At 58.0% G+C, this 20,669-nt stretch overlaps 2 protein-coding genes across 5 annotated transcripts; one reads left to right on the top strand and one right to left on the bottom strand.

Moving 5' to 3' along the window:
* Positions 1-1,119: 1,119 nt before the first annotated feature.
* On the bottom strand, positions 1,120-3,083 carry LOC106978651 (uncharacterized). Of its 3 annotated transcripts, none has more exons than XR_008289914.1 (3): positions 2,403-3,083; positions 1,819-2,081; positions 1,120-1,308 (listed from the first exon to the last, which is right to left on the bottom strand). XR_008289914.1 is itself a non-coding variant. In XM_053201858.1 (3 exons), exons 1-3 carry the CDS (start codon positions 2,897-2,899, stop codon positions 1,299-1,301), a joined length of 792 nt encoding a protein of 263 aa, XP_053057833.1. In that variant the 5' UTR covers positions 2,900-3,083; the 3' UTR covers positions 1,120-1,298. The 3 variants fall into 3 exon arrangements, 2 of the variants coding, with proteins under 2 accessions (XP_053057833.1, XP_026909100.2); XM_053201858.1 differs by having other exon boundaries at positions 1,819-2,103; XM_027053299.2 differs by having other exon boundaries at positions 1,819-1,935.
* Positions 3,084-5,210: 2,127 nt separating this feature from the next.
* Positions 5,211-16,840, top strand: CCNQ (cyclin Q). Of its 2 annotated transcripts, none has more exons than XM_027053340.2 (5): positions 5,211-5,464; positions 8,497-8,680; positions 10,283-10,415; positions 12,728-12,955; positions 16,352-16,840. In XM_027053340.2, the coding sequence occupies exons 1-5, from the start codon at positions 5,347-5,349 to the stop codon at positions 16,379-16,381; spliced, it is 693 nt and encodes a 230-aa protein (XP_026909141.1). In that variant the 5' UTR covers positions 5,211-5,346; the 3' UTR covers positions 16,382-16,840. The 2 variants fall into 2 exon arrangements, with proteins under 2 accessions (XP_026909141.1, XP_026909140.1); XM_027053339.2 differs by having other exon boundaries at positions 16,292-16,840.
* Positions 16,841-20,669: the final 3,829 nt, after the last annotated feature.

Here is a 20,669-nt window from a genome sequence, read left to right as displayed (position 1 = left end):
GATGACACAGCACACAGGACAGAGGCGCTGGCAAGGATGGCAACACTGGTCAGGACCTCACTTTCCAACCTCAATGGGGCCCATTCGGGATAACAAGGAAAGTACTGTGCCAGGAGCTCAAGGCGCCACATCTGGAATGGCATCCATGTGCTGGGTGACCTTGAGAAGCCACCTGACCTTCTTGGATCTGATTTCTTCATCTGCACCCTCTTCATCTGTTTTATTTCTCAGCGCCCTCGGACAAATTATGCCTCCTCAGGCCTTCTTCCCTCCGAGAACAGGGCACGAGGCGAGGAGTCTCCCAGCCTCCGGTAGTTCCAGGCATCCCTTGGCTTGGGGCCACATCGCTCTGGTCCCTGTCTCTGTTTTCAAGTGGCCTATGGGTTAAGGAGATCACCCATCAGATGGACTCGGGTCAAGATGTCTGTCTGCATCGACTTTCAGTCTGGGTGGTGGGCCTCGGGTAAGCAGAATGACAGGCAGGATGTTTCCACCAGACCCAAGCTTTCCTCGTCAAGGGGCCTCGCCTCTCAGAGTCTTGGGTTTCAGAATTGATACCGTTAGCCCCATTTCTGGACTTTGAGGGCATGTGTTACACCTCTGGGTCTTCCCTGAACTCTCTGTCTTCCCCAGGGTCCCCGGACCTTTCTGTAGCACAGTGTCACCACCCTCGCTGCACCTGTCCTACTGCCCTCCCCTCGGCTTGTCAGCTTCTGCTGCATGGGTCCGTGTGCTTGTCCACGCAGAGCCTTAGCTCTTCGAAAAACACCTTGTGGTCGCTCCACCAGCACAGCTTTGCCCTCTGATTCCCTTTGCTGGCCAGTCTTCGGCTCTCCCTTCTGAAACGCTTTCTCCCCATGGGAGGATTTTGTCCTTGGTGGCACAGCTATCCATGGTAATGTTTTTACACAACAGCTTTATTGAGATATAATTCACATACCATAAAATGCACCCATTTAAACTATACAATGCAATGGTTTTTAGTATATCCAGACTTCTGCCACCATCGCCACAATCTAATTCCGGAACGTGTTTATCACTTCCCCAAAGAAGCCCTGTCCCTATTAACAGTTACTTCCGTTGCTCCCCCCACACCCCTCCCCTCCTCCCCCAGCCCCTGGCACCCACGAATCTACTTTTTGTCTCTGGAGCTGTAGCAGCTATTTGTACATGTCTATTGCTGGAGTGGGTTTTCTAACCCTCATGCCGACTTTCCACACTTCTGGGGTCCAACTTGGTCACATGAGATCTCATGGGTGTTCAGAGCTGTTCGATCTCTCTCTCTGTAGAGCTGGTTTTTACTCAAAACTGTGAAAAAGGAAATAATCTCAGGTAGTAGATTAACCAAGAGCCATTATCCCCACAGTTTCCCCACTTGTAAGGAAACTTCCACCTTCTTTAGTAAAACTGAACACTGACCTGCCAGGTAAATAGAGCTGTGTCCAGGCAGCTAATATGGCTTTGCAGGCTCCGAGAAGGGAGGGCCCCCGACCAGATTTTGGTTTGACAAAGGTTGCTTTGTGTGCAGCATGCGAGGTGGGGGAGGAGGGCAAGGCAACTGAAGGGAGACCCTGTCTGCTTCGTCCCAGCAGCAGGCCTGAGCCTGGCTCATGCAGGCACTCAGTCCGTGGGGGAGGGAGGCAGGGAGCCAGGAGAGTGGGGGTGATGAGTCCACAAGAGGAGAGTGTTTGGGGCAGGAAGGAGTGTGTTGTGGTCCCCCTTTAGAAACGGGATTGACCTCCCACCCCAAATTTGCCTTGGGCGTGGAGACCGATGGCACCACACCCCCAAGAGGTTCTGAAAAGGTTCCTTACTCACACATTGAGGCTTCCTGGGATCGCACGGCAGGTCCCCAAGGTGGTCAGAAGACGACTTGAGAGGACATGGAAAGGAGACCGGGCAGGGGGTGCGGGGGTGTCTCTGTTGTGTTTGGAGCTAGAGCAGGGGCGGGGGTTCCCGTGGGTGGTGCGAACTCCCCTCTGATGCCAAGGAAGGGAGCCCGGAGGCTTTGACATCAGCTTGCCCATGTGTGGGGCACAAGGGACAGGGAGGATGAGGCTTCGAAGCTGTTGGCTGTCACACTTTAAAGTAAGGAGCCAGACCCTGCATTACAGGGAGGTCACCTGCCACAGGTGTCGCTGGGAGGAGACAGCTTGGAAGTGGCACATGACCTCGGTGGGCCTAGGGTCTGAATGTGTCCCTCCTCCCAAACCCGCATGGTGAAACCGAATGGCCGAGGTGATGGTATTTGGAGGGGGGCCGCTGAGTAGCTCCCGAGGGCAGAGCCTCATGAGTGGAATCAGTACTCTTATAAAAGAAACCCCAGACGGTGGTTTGCCCCTCCTACCACGTGAGAACAGGGTGAGAACTTGGCTTTCTGCAACCCGGAACAGGGTCCTCACCAGAAGCCAACTGTCCCGGCGCACTGGTCTTGGACTTCCCGCCTCCGGACACCCACGGCTTCCGAGTTGCGGAGCTGAGAAGGGCAGTAGGGAAGAGGGCAGCGGAAACCCGGAGGCGGACCCAGAGGAAGGCAGTTGGGCTTGCTGACGGCGAGCGATCGGAGGCCCGGGAGGTGTTGGAGGAGAGGGGGTGAGGTGGGCAAGAAGGGGTTACAGCGGAGCGACGTTCTCAGGTTCCAAGGACAGGTGACGGGACTGGACTTGGATGACGCTGCTCTCCAACCGACCGCTCCCAGGGTGAAGGCCACTGGGGAGGAGGTGGGCAGGGTCAGCACTTTGGAAACCATCCCCTGTGTTTGATGAAGACCACCCAGCCTTCCGGTGGCCTGGCCTGGGCACGGCCTCTCCCCTGCGCCCCCAGTGCATCTCTCCCTTCTCTGCCCCACCCTTTGAGCCTCAGCCCGAGCCCTCCCTCCCTCATTAGGAGACGGCGCCATTGCCAAGGCAATTGGAGGAAGTGTTGGCAAATGTCACAGAATCCTTCTCTGTACAGGGTCTGAAGATAATCCCTGGGGCAAGGTCAGGGGATGGGTGCGTGGTGAGAGGGGGGAAGCCACTTTCGGGGGAGTGGTGACAGGTGACCAGGAAGGGAGGGCCGGCACCGTGGGTGTGGCTTGGTGGTGGGAGAGCCGAGCAGCCTGGAGGTTTGCTGGCTCCCACTGGTGGCTAGTGAATTATTCATTTGTCAACCACTGTGTCCAGGCTGCCTGCCAGGAGGGTGCCCTGTGACCCAGGGTTTTAAAAATTAATGTGTTCATTGAGTCGTTCCCTTGACTCACATTCACAGGCACCTATTACTTGCTGAGCTGAGACTTCACACCACAAAAGGCCCGGCGGGGGGGCGGGAGGGGGGGGGAAGGAGGAGTTCCAGCCGTGCTGTTTAACTGACAAACACGGGGGATGAGGAGGTCACCTGCAGGCCTCCGGGCCCGGGGGCCAGAGGGCAGAGTGATAGGATTTGGGTGTGTGACGTGTATGCACGGTGCAGCCCTCCGTGTGCGCGCGGGGAGGGGGGCGTGCCTGATGCGTGTGCACGTTTGTGGGTGAGTGTGGGGGGTGTGTGTGCATGGTATGCCGCTTTCGGCTGCCATTCTGCGTGGTCTGGGTTTCGGCCTCGGGTAGGGGACAGTCAGCAGTGACACGGTGCTCCAGGCATGACGGGGGTTAGCTGCACAGGGGGCTTGGGGCCCTGAGTCCCTCCACCCGCACGCGCACGGGCACCCGCGCACAAACACGCAGCGCACACAGGTACTCCGCCCAGGGGGCCCGCGCCTTGCCGCAGACAGTGAGAGCTGGGGACAGGGTAGGCGACGCGAGTCCCTCCCCTTGGCCGAACATTTTGAAGACCCTCAGGTGGCAGACTACCACCTCCGGGGAGCCGCGCCAGGCTGTTGGCACGGACGGCAAAGCGGTGGGAGCCGAGAGCGGTTAGCTGAAGGGGCCCGGGGAGGTGGTAGGCAGGGCAGAGCCCGTTCCGGCTTACGTTTCGGGAAGCTCCCTCTGGCTGGTGGTTGGTATTGTGGACCGAAGAGTAGCCCCCTAAAAGACGTGCCCGTGTCGTGACCCCTGGACCTGTGCACATGACCTTATTTGGTAATAGAGAAACGGGAGACACACAGACACACAGAGGAGAAGGCCAGGTGAGAACAGAGGCCAAGACCGAAGGGATGTGGCCACGAGCCAAGGAACACCTGGGGCCACCAGCAGCTGGAAGAGGAAAGGAAAGATTTAAGTCCCTCCCTTTGGGGTCACCTGTGACAGCAGCCACAGGAAACAACCCCAGCTGGTGTGGAGAGAAGACTCGGGCCAGCTGCGGAAGGAGACGAGGCTGTCCCAGGTGCGTGAGGATCGGCGGAGTCCGCTCATCCTGGCGGAAGAGCTTGGGAGCAGTGGCTTTTTCCTCTCAAGGTTCTCAACTCTCTCAAATCATGGCAACCATCGGGCTGTATCAGAACCACCCAGATGGACTGAGTCGTCGGCTGCGGAGTCCCTTTGGTGCTGTATATCTGAGGCCCGATGCATGATTTCCTGCTTGTGGAAGGCACACAAAGGAAGTATGACATGGCATTGTGAGTTGGGTGGTTCACAACGTTCATTCATTTGGTGAGCTCCTAACGTGTGCCAGGCTGGGAAGGTGAGCGGAAGCCAGACCTCTCAGGGACGCAGAGGAAGACCCCAGAGACAAAACCCCGTGATACAGTCACTCTTGGCACATTCCCTTCGGGGCTCATCTGCCTGTCTGGGGACTTTGGTAACGCGGGATTCAGCGTTTACGCACGCTGACGCTGACTCACACGCTTTCTTCTGCTGGGAGCCGCCGGCGTCCCAGCGAAAGCACCCGTAAGCGCCCCTCGCCCCGGGGTTGGCAGACGCCGCCAGCTCTCCCAGGCCTAAACCCCGCTGGGCCAGCAGGCTGGAAGGACACCTTAGAGGGACCGCAGGGGCTTGCGGCTAAGATGCCTGGGGGTGCCCGTGACCTCGCGAAGTGGCCCAGCGGGTCCCGGGCTGCACGGGCACTAGGCGTGCGGCTCCCGGGGGCGGGACTTGAGGCTCTCGGGGGCGGTGTACTGGGCTCCCAGGGGCGGGGCGTCAGCGCTCTAGGGCGAGGCACGTGGTGTTTGGGGACAGGGCGGGCGCCAGCCAGCCTCCCGGCCGGCTCGGCCTGTGCGCCTGCGCCCGCGCCTGCGCGCGGCCTGGCGGTCATTTCCACCCCCTCCCCGGGGGAGGGGGGGTTGCTGCCGGGGGACGGGCCGGGGCGGGGTGGCCGGGACGGGACGGGACGGGGCGGCCGCGCGGGTCGCGAGGACCCCCCGGACCCGGCCGCCGCGCGCGCGGACCCCTTCTCCTTACGGCGGGGGGGTCTGGGGCCGCGGGGCGGGGCCTCATGGAGGCCTTTGGCCCCGACAGTGGCGGAGCAGGGGACAAGGCGCGGGGTGCCGAGGGGCGGCCGGCGCCCGAGGCCAGGGTGCACTTCCGAGTGACGCGGTTCATCATGGAGGCAGGTAACCGCGGCGGGGAGGCGGGCTTGGCGCCCCGGGAGGCCGCCGCGCGCAGAGGGGACGCGCACGACGCGGGGCTGGCGCGGCCGGCCTGCCCCGGGGGTGGGGGGGGAGAGGCCCGGCTCGGGGGCATAGGCCCCGGTGCGTCCGCGCCCCGCGTGCAAGGCTTTGAGCCGCGAGGCGGCCACGGTCACGGCCGTGTCTCGCCCGGGCGCGGGGGCCCAAGGAGAGGACGTGGAAAGGGGCCGGCCTCAGCCAGGAGGTGGCCGAGTCGGGGTGCCCGCGGCCGGGTGGCCTACCGTGCCTTCGGGCACGCCTGCCTGCCCGCGCGCTGGGTCGCGTGGAGGCTTTTGGCGCGGCCCTTGGTGACGCTCCTGACGACCCTTGTCGCCGAGGTCGCGTCACACCGCGGACCCAGGGTGCGGCTGGTGTGTTGAGCCCCACCAGGGTGTCCACACGGGTGTCGGGCGCCGCTACTCCTAAAGGCCACACAATGAAGGGAAGGAGGTTCCTGTGGAAACATTGTTTCCGTCTCTGGCAACAGTATCTTGCTCGGCTGGCACACACTTTATTTCCGATCTTTGTTACTTCGTGTGCACTGTGCCGGGAAAGGGGTTTGGGGGAGTCGGCCGTCAAGTCAAGGTCAGCAGAGCCGGGGAAATGATGCAGGACAGTTAAGCCCAGTGATCTGTACATTTCATTTCGAGGAAGACGGGCCATGGACACCAGGGAAGTGGGCGGTGCTTTGAGCATTTGCCACAGAAAACAAGACGAGGAGGGGGGCGTCTGGGTGACTTGGTCAGTTAAGCATCCGACTTCAGCTCAGGCCATGGTCTCACACCTCCAAAGTTCCAGCCCCGCGTCCGGCTCTGTGCCGACAGCTTGGAGCCTGGAGCCTGGAGCCTGCTTCGGATTCGGTGTCTCCGTCTCTCTCTGCCCCTCCCCTGTTCACGCTCTGTCTCTTAATAATAAATAAACGTTGAAAACATTTTAAAAAATGTAAAAATTAGAACAAGACTTGGAGGGTCATGTGCAGTGATACCACCTTATCTGACACCTCTAGGAGCGAGGGGTCCCCTGCAGGAACTGTCTATGTAACTGAAATTCAAATCTTGAACTGCTAAGAGCTCTTCGAGGTACCACTCTTAAAGGACTTCTTTATACAATGTGTTGCACATGCCCTAGCCCTCTGTGTAACGCTAAATACTGGTCCTGCAAAGATGTCCCCATCCTAATCCACAGGACCTGTGACTGTTACCTCAGGTAGCAAAGGACATTTGGAGGTGGGATTAAGCATCTTGATATGGGGCAACTATCCTAGATTATTCACTAGGCCCGGGATAATGACACCTGTCACATCCTTTTTTATTTTTTTATTTTTAACGTTTATTTATTTTTGAGACAGAGAGACAGAGCATGAACGGGGGAGGGTCTGAGACAGAGGGAGACACAGAATCCGAAACAGGCTCCAGGCTCTGAGCGGTCAGCACAGAGCCCGACGCCGGGCTCGAACTCGCGGACCGTGAGATCATGACCTGAGCCGAAGTCGGCCGCTTAACCGACTGAGCCACCCAGGCGCCCCACACCTGTCACATCCTTAACGAGAGAGGCCAAAGCGACAGGCCGAGAAGTCCATGTAACGATGGGAGCATAGAAGATTGCAGACACGTCTAGAAGGTGGAAACGGCAAGGAAACATTGTCTCCTGCAGGCTCTAGAAGGAACCCGCCCTGCTGACACCTGCAATTCAGCCCTCTAAGACATGTCATTTCAGACTTCTCACCACACCCAGTGAGAGAGAAACAATGTTTGAAGCCACTGACTTTGTGGTCCTTGGTTGCAGTAGCCCCAGGAAACTCCTACACCTTGGCCGATATTGCATGTGATTGCCACCTTCGTTCAGTCTATTGGGAGTCATTTAACCTTCTCTTCTTAAAAAAAAATTTTTTTTTTTACATTTTATTTATTTTTGATAGAGACAGAGCACAAATGGGGGAGGGGCAGAGAGAGCCGGAGACCCAGAATCAGAATCCGAAGCAGGCTGCAGGCTCTGAGCTGTCAGCACAGAGCCCGACATGGGGCTCAAACTCACAAACCGTGAGATCGTGACCTGAGCCAAAGTTGGACGTGCAACCGACTGAGCCATCCAGGCGCCCCTAACCTTCTCTTCTTAACCTTGCTCATGGCGAATTTATATCATTGGTTCTGGGACCCAGTGCAGTGGTTACCTTAGGAGCCGTCCAGAGGCGGGGTGGGAGCTGGGCTTTAACCCCCAAATCAAACCAGCACGTGTTCCGGTGTTGGAGTTCCGTTCCCTTTTCAGGGTGTCACTGTCCTTCCCCAGGAGGGGGGGGGGGGCTGTCTGAGGTCACAGGTGTTGCTTTTTTCCCTGCTCTGCCCGCAGTTGCCTTTGGCAACGACCCTGCTGGCTTTTCACCTTTTTTCACTTTCAGACAAGGAAACCAGGGCTGAGTAAAATCTTTAGTGGCAACACTGGGACTTTGTGGTAGAGGCCTTTTTCACCTGCTGTCATCTCGGCAGGATTTTTGTTGGGTGCGCCGTGGGGGTGACCTCTAGTTAAATGCTTGCTAAGGTAGCAGCGGACACACGGCCCGGTGTGGTCCTGGCCGCGATGCTGGCGATGTTGTGCGGAAGCTGATAGGCCCAAGTGCCAAGTGAGGACTAGTCTGAAGCCTTGCTTGTCCTTATATGGTCTTCAGTTCCGTAGCTTGGGTGTCTCGGTGGTGGTGGTGGTGGTGAGGGAGGCTTGGTGGAAGTGTGGGATCTGCATTTGAGCACTCCCCCCACCCCCCAGGGGCTTGTTAGCCCATTAGAATCTGAGAAGCCTGGCTCAGAACCCCTCGGGTCAAGGACCCAGCGGAAGACCCAGCAGCCACAGCCAGCTGGGCTCCAGGGCCTGGGACTTGTCTGAGCGAGGGGCGTACACCCTCCGGGCCGACCCCGTGCCTCCCTGCTCACTTCGGCCCAGGGCGGGCGCTGGATCTGACTCCTCTCCTGCCTGCTTTCCCTCGGTAGGTGTCAAGCTAGGGATGCAGTCCATTGCCGTTGCCACTGCTTGCACCATTTACCATAAGTTCTTCTGCGAGATCAACCTGGACGCCTATGACCCCTACTTGGTCGCCATGTCTGCCCTTTACTTGGCCGGCAAAGTGGAGGAACAGCACCTGCGCACTCGTGACATCATCAACGTGTCCAACAGGTAATGGCTCCCGGGCGCTGGCATTTGAGAGGTGCCAGCTGTCGAGCTCAGAAGGAAGCCCTGGCCGGGGTGGGGGGGGGGGGAGTGGTCTCGAACCGGGGCAAGAAGCACTAGCAGCAGAGGCAGGAATGAGCCCGTCAGAAAGCCATGGGGGTCAGTGGGAGAGAAAGCGAGGCCAGATGAAGGGAGGCGTCACAGGCCAAAGGAGTGCGGAGGACTTGGGTACGGCAGAGGCCCCGGCGTCATGGGCTGGGGGACATGCCTAGAGCACGGGGATCTTGGAGAGGTATATCAAAGAGGATTCACCTGGACTTTTGGACAGGATGGACCAAACCAGTTGTGCTGTGTGGACTGAGTCGGGCAATTACTTTATTGAGATGGTGTGAGAAACGGAGTCAGAGTTGCTGGCAAGCATCTCTTGTCCCCATGTGGGCGCGGTGCTCTGTGGGCGGCACCTCGGGGTGCAAGTAGCCCTGTTCCTATCGCAGAAGGACGTGGGGGTCCAGCCAGCCGGGCCGCACGGAGACCCAGGGGGCCCGGGAGGAAGCAATTTATGGAGAGTTACTGATAGCAGCATGGCATAACCTTTCTAGAAACTCATGATTAGAAAAGAAAACTGTTTTCTGCTGCTTCTCTTTTAATAAACAGGGAACAGAAAAAGCACTCCTTACCCCCCAAGCACGACAGGCTCACAGCGTACCGTTCAAGACGAAGAGCAGAACAGGCGAGGGAACCAAGGGAGGGCCGCCAGAGTCCACCTGTAATTGCCAGGTCCCCAGCAGGGAGGACTGGCAGAGGGGACATTGTGTGGATCGCTAATTAGACATGGCACCCGGTGGGGGCGGGGGGTGTTCTGTGGGGAGGTTGGACCGTGAGTGAAGAGCTAGGGAGGCTGAATCGTCGGCAGAGAATTTTGGTCCCTTGAGTGGGAATATGTACATGTTGGTGATCCTGCGTAGCTGGGACTGTCGTGGATGTATATGGTGCCAATAAGGACAGTAGGGTCCGGGAAACAAACAGCTGAAATACATGGAGTCTTCTGCACGCAGCAGCCCCATGATATGTTTACATGCCTTCCTTGGGCCCAGAGTAAGAGCTTCCAGTCCCTCCGGAGCAGGTGCGGAGAGGTCATCTTTACACTTGACCTCTTGCCGAGGGATTGGTACAGCCCGTCAGGGCTAAAGCCAGAAGCGGGCTGCTTTTTGTCTGCTGGTTACTCTTCTGATACCGTATCCTAGACGTATAAATGAAGGATGACGTATAAAAACATAAGTAGGAGGGGCGCCTGGGTGGCTCAGTCGGTTAAGCGTCCGGCTTGCGCTCAGGACACGATCTCACGGATCGTGGGTTGGAGCCCCACAGCAGGCTGTGTGCCGACAGCTCGAAGCCCGGAGCCCGCTTTGGATTCTGCGTCTCCCTCTCTCTCTGCCCCTCTTCCACTCGCGCGCTCTCTATCTCTTATTCAAGAAAACAAAACAAAAGCAAAACATAAGTAGGCTGGGCCGAAGAACGCTGCAGTGTGTATCTGGATGTCACCTGACTCGAGGGGCTCCTCACGGAAACTTCCCTGGCTGCCATAAGCGTTGCTGTCTCTCCGTGCAGGTACTTTCACCCGGGCAGTGAACCCTTGGAGCTGGACTCCCGCTTCTGGGCCCTGCGGGACAGTATAGTGCAGTGTGAACTCCTCATGCTGAGAGTCCTGCGTTTCCAAGTCTCCTTCCAGCACCCACACAAGGTACATGCTGGGGAATTGGCAACTGTCTCCGGAGGCACGAGCTCATGTTTCTCTTTTGTCCTGAGACGGCACCCATTGAGCCCTCAAGAACATGTCGGGTGTGCGAGGCAGAGCAGAGCCACCGCTGGGAACTGGGGGCCCCTGGCTGCACACGGTGACTGGCTGGGTGGCCTCGCTTGTTCCGCTTTCGGGGTTCTCTCAGGCAGTTCCGATGTCGGCGTCTGCCTTTTTGCCTGCGTGGCCAAGGCCACAAGCCGAGATCCGTGTGATTCTCCAAAGCCCTGGCAGACCCCGTGACTCACATAGATGGTATGCTCAGTGGGCCACGGGGAAACGGGGCTGCTTTCGTGATCTCCCCGAGGCCCTGTCCCCGAGAGGTGCTGCTCGGCTGCAGAGCTCACATCCTGCTCAGCTGTGCTTACAAACCCACAAGACGAGCTGAGTCACAGAGTTGAGTGGCACACTTTTAACGGCTAGGAACCGGCAAGGCCCAGCAGGACTGTGAGACACCCTTCGAGTACTTGGATGTGGTGATACTTTGGGGTCCAGGCCCCGATGTGGGCAGCTTGGAAAGGTGGCCTGCAGGGACACGTGGGGCAGTGGGGGGTTGGGACGGGGGTGTCGTGACCAGGATTTTGCCTCTTTTCTGATTGAAATTTTTATTGGGGCGCCCGGGTGGCTCAGTCAGTTAAGCTTCTGACTTCGGCTCAGGTCATGATCTTGCGGTTCGTGAGTTCGAGTCCCGCGTCGGGCTCTGTGTTGTCAGCACAGAGCCTGGAGCCTGCTTCCGATTCCGTCTTTCCCTCTCTCTGTCTCTCCCCCACTCATGCTCCGTCTCTCTCTCTCAAAACTAGATGCACGTTAAAAAAATAAATAAAAAACCCAACTGAAATTTGTATTGAGGTAATTGTAGATTTACAAGCAGTCGGAGGAAGTAACACAGAGAATCCTACTTGGGACAGAGACACTGTGGGACCCTGCAGTCGTTGCAACAGCCAGGGGATCCCGGGGTTGTTGCTTCTTACTTGTACTGCGCGGTGCCGCACCATTTCGTCACGTTCCTGCCTTCATCTGTTCGCCAGCGCAGTTAAAATACAAAAGCACCCCATCACCCCGGGGGTTCTTGTAATCTCCGCCCCCCCCGCCCCCCCCCTTCCAAACCGCCTTTCTAATCCCAGAAGCCCCTGGTGGAGATTTTGAAACAGTCGTGCTTTCAGTTGGTGGCATGATACACGGGAAAGGCAGTAGCTGCTCTGGCTCTGGGGGGGGGGGGCACTCGTGGCACCAAGTCTGAAGACGAGCGGCCGCGGCCAAGGGGGTTGTCGGGCAGGGGAGCGGGGCTCAGCGTTACCCTGAGCCTAGCGGCCTTCACCTTCCGTTGGGTTGGGACGGGGTGTAGGGCAGCAGTTGAGCCCCCTGTCCCATGGCGTGCAAGAGTCCCACGCCTGTGTGTTCACGCCTGTGGACTAGGCGGTTCAAGCAAAGCGGTTGTCTTCCTGAAGCGAGAGCTGACAGGCAGCGGGGCCGACAGGTCGTTGAGAGTTTACAGCCAAGGGCAGCACTACCGGGACACACAGTCACCAGTTTTAGTCCCTCTGAAAGCAGGCGTCCTGTCTCTGGGCAGTCCCCGGCCTCAGGCTGGGTGCACAGGCTGGCACGATGTTCGGAACGGAAGATGAGGGCGCTATTTCTGGCGCCGGTGTGGAGTTGGGCAGGGGGATGTGCCGAATGACCTCTGACGATGACGAGAGCGGGGCCCCATGATGGAGATGCACTGTGGCAGGGGTGGCCATCGAGAGCGGCCCAGGCGGGTTCCGGGATCGGGGCCGCCAGTTGACGGTGGGTGGGCACACGGGGACCGGCTCAGTGGGGAGAGATGATTTCAGGCAGAGGGAGCAGGAAATGACCAGGCCGTGAGGGAACCGTGCTTGGCCTGTTCCCACATGGTAGGGGGTGGGGCAGGGCAGGGCTGGCAGGGCTTGGGGGCCAGTGGAAGATACTGGGGCTTTTTTCATTCTTTTTTTTTTTTTTTTTGAAGTGGGCCTCATGCCCAGTGTGGAGCCCCACATGGGGCTCGAACTCACAACCCTGAAGTCAAGACCTGAGCTGAGATCAAAAGTCACACGCTCAGCTGACTGAGCCATCCAGGCGCCCCCAGCGGGGCTTTTTCCTACGTGACGCAGGGAGCCGTTGGAGGGCTTGAGCAGAGAGTGGCGGGTGGACGCAGGGGCCACAGCGCCTCGCATTGGGGAGTCAGGCGGCTAGGGACTGGAGCCCTGAAGGCCAACCGGCTGACTGGTGTGTCTTTGCAGTACCTGCTCCACTACCTGGTTTCCCTCAAGAACTGGCTGAATCGTTACAGCTGGCAGCGGACCCCCATTTCCGTCACTGCCTGGGCCCTGCTGCGGGACAGCTACCATGGGGGGCTGTGCCTCCGGTTCCGGGCTCAGCACATAGCCGTGGCAGTGCTCCACCTGGCCCTGCAGGCCTACGGGGTCGAGGTGCCCGCCGAGGCCGAGGCCGAGAAGCCGTGGTGGCAGGTGAGGTGACTGCTGAGTGTTCTGCTTTCCTTCGCCTGAGGACTTTCAGGAGTGCCGGTACCCGGGTGCCTGTGTCTGCTTGTAGTGATTATCCATGAAGGGAGATACGTGCCACTGCGGGACATTGAAGCTCGAACGTCGCCCGTCACAGTAGTCTAAGGCAGGAGGGGCTCTCCGCCTTGGCCCTGTGGACGTTGGGGGGCTAGGTCACTCTCTGTAGGTGCCGGGAGCATCCCCTGCCTCGGTCACGGCGACCAGAAGTGTCTCCGGACATCACCAAGTGTCCCGGGGTGGGGATGGCTGCCACTTGACAGCCACTTTGCTCAACCGAGCACTTTTATTGGACCGAGTGGGAGCTTACCGTAGATCAGGGCTTAATGTGCGTGGATGCGCATCAGGAGAAGTTACGGGGGGTCCTCTGAGAGGATGGACTGATGGCAGACAGGTAGATAGATGACAGACGGGTGGAGGGCAGGGTGGGTGGCTAGAGGGCGGATAAGGAGCCTGGTGCTTGGAAGATTCGTTGGCCTCCCCCAGACCTGCCGAATGCACAGTGCTGTTTGTACAGGGCGAGTCTGTGGGAAGGGCTGCTGCCCTCAAGGACTTCTGCAGCCCTATCGACTTTGGAGTTTGGAGATCATTTGCGGTTTGTCCTTTCCCATACTTGAAGCTTGCTGCTCCTTTGTCATAACCCCTCGTTGTGTGGCCTTGCTCTGTGGGAGGTCCTCTGCAAGCAGTATTTTCAATGACTGAAGGTTTCGTCCCCTGCAAAACCCCCAGTGGCCAGAAATCTAAAATGTGTCATCTGTTTCATGAACAGAGGGTGCCACCTGGGTGCCTTCCCGCGTGTGCTCCTGGCTGCCCCTCCCTTCCTGCCGCTCTTGGCTCCGATGATGTCTCTCCTTTCCTGATGCTCCTCCCCCAGCCTGCTTGCCCTCCCCGGACACCCAGCTTTTCCTGCTTTTTGTTCTATGTCCTTTATTGCCTGTGGAACTGCCCACCCCCCACCCAATCGCACTGTCAGTGCCTGGAGGTCAGGGATGTTGTCTGCTCTATCAGCCGCCCTATGACCAGGGCCTAGAGCTGGCACATAGCAGGTGCTCGTGCACCCTTGAGCACACTGGCACATAGTAGGTGCTTGTGCACCCTTGTACACACGCATGTGTCGTCCCGCTCTCGGGTGAGACATGCCTCCTCTGGCAGCATGGGGTTGAAGAGGCATCTTGCTCCATGCTGGGGCTTCTCGGGGGCTTCCAGATCATGTGACCGTGGTGTCCCTGCTCTGTTGGAATCGGGTGGTAGCACAAGGGGCTGCCACTTCCTGGCCCCACTCACACAGGACGTTTGGTGGGCACGGCAGCCCGTCTCTGGGCTGCTTAGACCTGTGGTGCCATCGCTTGTTTCCCATCGTCTCGCTCGCCTCTGTTTGTGTCTTCCTTTCTTCTCTCCTTTCTTTTCGCTTGCTCCTGAACTTCACTGGGTGCCACCTTGCTGCCTCTGGCTCCCGTGCATGGCCCTCACCAGCGAAAGGTGCCGGGCAGGATGGGGTGGCGCATCCCCGTTCACTCAGCTCTTTACCTGTTCTGGCTGGCTCTGGGCCACACGTGCCAGGAGCAGCCGAAGCTGCCCTTGGGGCTCGTGACATGCAAGGACCAGTTGCCTAATGATAAGTGGCTCCGGATGACGCCCCCGCCTGCCCGGCCCCGGGACACTGAAGTCTGAGCTGGGAAACGCTTTTCCTCCTTGCAGTAACCACCTGTCTGTGGTCACTTGTCTCCTGGGGGTGGGTCGGGACACTCGGTCGAGCCTGATGTGCTTCTCCCCCAGCAGCCTGCCCGCACTGGCGTGTGACAGTGGCGAGGCGGGCCTTTGTGCCAAGCCGTGTCGGGCCGCTGGGCGGACGGGGTGGTGCCTCTCAAGCCGTAGCATGTTGTAGCAGGTGCAGGATTTCTGTCCTTGCTAAGGCTGAATTCTGTTCCATGTTGTGGACCGAGCACATTGTGTCTGTGCGTTCCTCCGTGGATGGACACTTGGGCTGCTTCCAGCTTCTGGCCCTGGACTACTTTTTAATGGTGTTTCTCTGCTTGGGGTCTCCAGGAACACACATGTTTCTGAAGCATTGATTTTCTACCCAGAGTCTGGGGTGAGATGGCCAATCTCCGTGAGCCAGGGCTTAGGGGATTTTCAGGTCACTGTTTCCTACCTGCAGTAGTGGCTTGTGGAGGGTCCTAGCTTTCTTTGGGGGCCGTAGAGGGGGTGGACTTGGGTCTAGTTTTTGCCCTGGCTTGCCCCAAAATCTTAACCCTCCTGGCACTTTGGTTCCCCAAGCAGCAAGCCCTGGGCCCAAGGTGGGCCACAGCATCAAACCAAGATCTCCTTGTTTTGCCTTTTACTTTCCATGTCATCACGGGTCCCCGAGAGCACCCTCGGGCTTGGTGCTGCGCTAGGAGGGCCACGGAACTCAGCAGAGCCGTCCTACTCGTGGTTACGGCCGTTACAATGGCTGCTTACAGTGAGAGGATACAGGGGGAGTCAGCAAGGACCAAAGGGGCGTAGGGCAGGGTCCGGGACAGACCGGGGGCGGGCTTCCGGGTCCCTGGCCAGGGGGGTCGTGGGGCAGTGCGGCCCGACCCGCGGTGACGCGTGACGACGCGCGCAGGATGCCGCCGCCGGGGAAGCTTCCCTGAGCGCCGGCGTCTGGGGACTTCAGTGGGGGTCGGTCCTGTGGGCCCGGGGCTCCCGCGTGGCTGACCTCAGATCCTCAGTCTCTGCCCCGCAGACGTGAAGCCGGGGCCCCACCAGGAATCACGCTGTCGGCGCAGATGGCCTGGCAGGGCCCTCAGGGAATCCGAGACCCTCTCATCAGGCAGGACGTGCCAGGGGCCTAGAGGTCCTTTCCCAGGGGCTGGGCAAGGGCCAGAACTTCCTTGGGAACATGCAGGGTTAGCCCCGAGCTGCACACTCCTCGTAGTTTGGGTGCCTGGGGATTCACTTTACACTTTGATGAGCTCTCGCTCACGGTCAGGAGGACGTCTGGCCCAGGTGCTCTGGCCTGCTAACCCCTGGAAATGGACTCCTGGCCCAGCTCGGTCACCAACTCCCTGTCCCATCTGGGCTGGGTGATCACCAAGGCCTCTTCCATCTGGAATGTTCTCTGCTTTGTGATCAGCCTTGGCAGGCTGGAAGTAAACTGGCTTTGCAGAGAGCCACCATTATTTGTGATAGCCAAGTCCCCGGGCTATCTCCCCTATGCAGTGTGATTCCGCGCTTACTGGAGGGTGCCTTGTCTGATGCAGAGGGAGTCTAATCAGAACCTGTTTTCCTTCTCCTTTCTAGGTGTTTAGTGACGACCTTACCAAGCCAATCATTGATAACATTGTGTCTGATCTCATTCAGATTTATACCATGGACACAGAGATCCCCTAAGGCCCTGGTCCAGGCCTGCCCAAAGAGAAGCCCGGGATGCTCGGCCGCCTGGGGACAGCGCCACCACATCGCCGTGACAGCTGGTCCCCAGAGGACCAGCTGCGAGGACTGGTTTTGTGCTTCTGGAGACAGGCTGGTGAAGGCGATGACATATGCTGCCACTTTGATTCTCATGCTTTGACTGTCCCTAGCAGCTGTGGTCCAGACGGTGACGGGAGCCATACGTCCTGCGGGCAGGCCGGGGCGGGCCAGGGGAAGGGCCCGCAAGGCGTCCCTGTCTGCTTTTGTCCTTTGAGAGGGCACCAAATGCAGTTGAGCTGTGACATCATTGGAAGGAAAATCAGAGAACAGATAAGACTGCACCCTTGGGGATTTTTTAAAAGCCAGATTTATAGAAAGGATGAATGTGTGACATAGATGGAATTCTATTTTGTATAATAAAAGATGATACAAGTCAAATGTGATGTCCTGTCATTGCCCTATGGCCTGTGCTGCTCTGGGCTTTTGATGGGTGCCACCCAGCCTCAGTTTCCCCTAAAATGCTCTCTCCGGGCGGAACTGCCCCTCGTGCACCTGCGGTGTTCTTGGGGGCAGGGGTATCCATCGCTTTCTGACGGCGTGATGGCCCAGCGTGTGCTCACGTCACGGTGGCATGCCCTGAGGGAGTCCACGTGTCCTCGCTCCTCCACTGGAACATTCGCAGAGCCTGGCAGTCCCGCTCAGCGAGCGAGGCTTACTTTGGGAGAGTCTAGAGAATCTCAGAGCCATGGCTCCCTCCTGACGCACCCAGAAGGCCCTTTTTCCAGAAGAACTGCTTTGGGCCGCCCAGAGAAACAGAGCAGCCTAGGTTGTTCTCCGTGGGGATGCGCATTGGGCTCGACACACATTGGTGGGGCCGTCCTTCAACACATGATGGTGTGAGGGCCAGCGGAGCATGGGCTCTGGGGACTGGCTGCCACGCCCTCCGGCGCCCACAGGTGTGGGAACCTGCTGCGATGCCTGGGGTGCCTCCGAGCGCTTGTCTCTGGTGGAGGAGACAGGGAGGGCTCACACACCGGTGACAAGTCAGGCAGCGAGGCTTGCGTGAGTTTACTAAGCAGCTGTGTTATTTGTCTTCAGGATGAGGGATTGGAGTAAATGTCCACGTTTCCACCAGGTGCTTTCCGTGTGTGCCCACCCAGCTCACCTGGGAGCTCTCCGAGGACAGGGTTGGTGCCCAGGCTCAGGGTATGGGGCTGGTGCTCTGAGCACGGGGTGGGGGATGGGTGGCGAGGGGCCAGCGGCAGGCCTCTGTGGGCAGCTTTGGCTCTCACTGGTACTTTCTGTCTTCTGCTATTTAAAAAGCACCTTGTCTCTCTCGAGTCCTTCCCCCCCCACAAGCTGGGCCCAGGACCCCCCTCCCCCCCGTATCCCAGTCTTGCCTGTCCTGCATTGACCGGGCACTGCCCTTGGCCAGCACTTACTGTTGATTGGAATGGAACTAGGTGATGGGTGTTTCACTGGCGGGTTCTCTGTCTTATCTCCCCTGACAAGATCACTGGCACTTAGAGAAGCTTTGATGGCTTTGGAAATCTTTGGACCTCAGAGTTTAGCCTCCAGCGAGGCAGCTGGCTCCCCCACAATCGATGTGAGGTCAGTTTCTCAGAGACCAGAACCCCCTGCTCTGGATGGGAGGGCCGGGTGGAGGGGACGGTACGTCTAAGAGAGCTCTCTCCATCTGCACCTGTTCCACTCTGTTTCCTCCCCACCCTCGGCCCCAGGACTTACCAGAAAGAAGGGAGGATAGTTGGATAAAGCTCTGTAGGGATTTGGTGAACATCCCCAGCCCTGGCTGGGAGCCGCTATGCCGAACGGGGAGAGCGTGGCTCCATCGGCTCTGGTCTGCTGTGGCTAATGGCGGGCTTTCTGGACAGTTTGTAGCTCTAGGTTTCCTTTTACGATGCCTGCATAGCCAGCAAGTTCCTGTCTGTGGGACTCAGTTTCCCACCTTGTAAATTGAGCAGGTTGGCCCAAATGATCAGCGATTGCTGCTTACTACTTGAAAATTCCTGGACCCGCGTGTGTGCCTATCATGCTGTCCTGGCACTTGCTGGTTTGTGTGCTGGCCTCGGGGCCTGTGCTGTCCATGCTCATCGCTCAGGGGGCGTCTGTGTTTTCCTGATGAAGGAAAGGGATTGGTCAGCAATAAGGGGTTGAGAGATTTTCCAGAACCCAAAACTTCCAGGAGCTTTTTAGTCCAGAGCATGTCTTTTATTTTAAGCCCAGTGGAGGACTCGAACTCAGGACCCCGAGATCAAGACCTGAGCTGACATCAAGAGTGAGATGCTTAAATCGGCTGAGCCCCCCAAGCGCCCCCCGCCCCAGCATGTCTTAATTACTGTAACGTGATAAACGGCTGAGCCTTGCTTGGCCTGTCAAACTAGTGGGAGGAGGGGGGCAATCCAGGTCCTATGAGGGACTTGGCCTGTCTCTTCTTTTCCAGCTGTGGTTGCGTGAATGGTGTCCCCCAAAAGATATGTTTACGTCCTAACCCCTGGAACGTGAGGACCGGTCCTTATTTGGAAATAGGGTCTTTGTCAGTGTCAGATGAGATCCTGCGGGAGTAGGGTGGGCCTGAATCCCATGGGACTGGTATCCTTATAAGAAGCTGAGAGCAGACACGGTGACAGACACAAGCAGGGAGCAGGCCATGTGACAACAGAGACCGCAGTGCTGTGCCTACTGGCCAAGGAAGGCCATGCACTGCCAGCAACACCAGAGGCTGGAAGAGACGAGGACGGAGCCTCCCCCTAGAACCTTCGGAGGGAGCTCGGCCCTGCCGACACCTTGCTCTCTGACCTCTGGCTGGGTGGGGAAACGGGGGCGGCTTTGTGGAGGCACGGCTGGCTACCGATTCTTTTCCACGGGAACCTGGGCCATATTTGATAGCAGGACTGGGCAAGAGTCTCCACGGACAGAAACGAACGGTTTTGGGGCAGCGCAACATATGTCCATGAGGTGCCAGCTCTCATGATAAGGCACTTGGCCCAAGCTAGACTCACTTCGCCTTGTGGTTCCAGATGGACTCCCGCGTCAGTGAAGCAAGGGCCCTCCGCTATTTGTTTTTCTGCTGTTTTCTGGTGTTTGTCTCTTTGCCTTTTTTAGAAGTATGGGCTCTGGTGGTTGGGAGGGAACTTAGAAGTCATTTTTGTCCTTTGTTGGCAGCTTCCCTGGAAAATGCACCCGCCGGCATTGCCAAGTTTAAAAGGGTGATGTGTGGAGTGGAGAAATAGAAGCACAGGGAGAGGAGACGTGGCAAGTTTTAGACCCGAGCTGCCTTCGTGGCTCTGCTGGCAGAGCGGAGGGGTGGGTCACAGGGCACAGACGTCCTCCCAACAGGTGTTCAAAGACACGTAGTGAGCAAAGGAACAGATGGGGGAATGACCCACGGAGCAAGGGAAGGAGTAAAATAATGGGTTTTCTTTCCATGGCTTTGGATTAAAGAGGAAGTCTGTGATTGGAACCCATGTGCACTGCTGGTGGGGGAGGGGTCCTCAAAAAATGACACATAGCGTCACCATATGACCCAACCATCCCACTTTTGGGTGTAGCCCCAAGAGGATCGAAAGCGGGGACTCACAGGGTTATTTGCACACCTGGGTTCACAGCAGCACGATTCACAGCAGGCGAAAGGTAAAAGCAACTCGAGTGTCCACTGACGGATGAGTGGATAAAGAAACTACGGTCTACGCGTTTGATGGAATGTTACCTGGCTTCAGAAAGGAAGGAAATTCTGACACAGGCTACAACACGCACGAACCCTGGGGACCCTGTGCTGCTCAAAATGAGCCCGTCGCACACAGAAATTGTAGGATTCCAGTTCTGCGAGTTGCTTCGAGTAACTCTAAGACTCACGCAGATGTGAACTCACATTCACAGAGACAGAAAAGATGGTGGGTAGCAGGGGCTGGGGGAGCGGGGTGGGGAGTTAGTGTCTAATGGGAACAGAATTCAGTTTGGGGAGATGAAGATGTTCTAGAGACGGTGTGCAAGTACTCTATGCCATTGAACTGTTTGCCTAAAAACGGTTAGGATGGCGACTTTTACGTGGTATGTATTTTGCCGTAAGAAAAAAAGAAAAAAGACGGAGTCCGCGTGTGTCCCAGGCTCTCCCGTTTGGGTTGGTGTTCCCAGCCCTCGCCTTCCTTTGAGGACGCCGGCCTGGACGTCCAGGCCGGGCCCCTCTAGGTCAAGACAGTCAGAGGGTCACCACGCAGACCTCCCCTGGGAGCGCCTCTGACCCCATGGG

Source organism: Acinonyx jubatus, chromosome X, assembly GCF_027475565.1.
Source record: "Acinonyx jubatus isolate Ajub_Pintada_27869175 chromosome X, VMU_Ajub_asm_v1.0, whole genome shotgun sequence".
NCBI classification, from domain to species: domain Eukaryota; kingdom Metazoa; phylum Chordata; class Mammalia; order Carnivora; family Felidae; genus Acinonyx; species Acinonyx jubatus.
The sequence above is the reverse complement of the archived record's forward strand: the minus strand, read 5'-3'. Positions and strand labels throughout refer to the sequence as shown.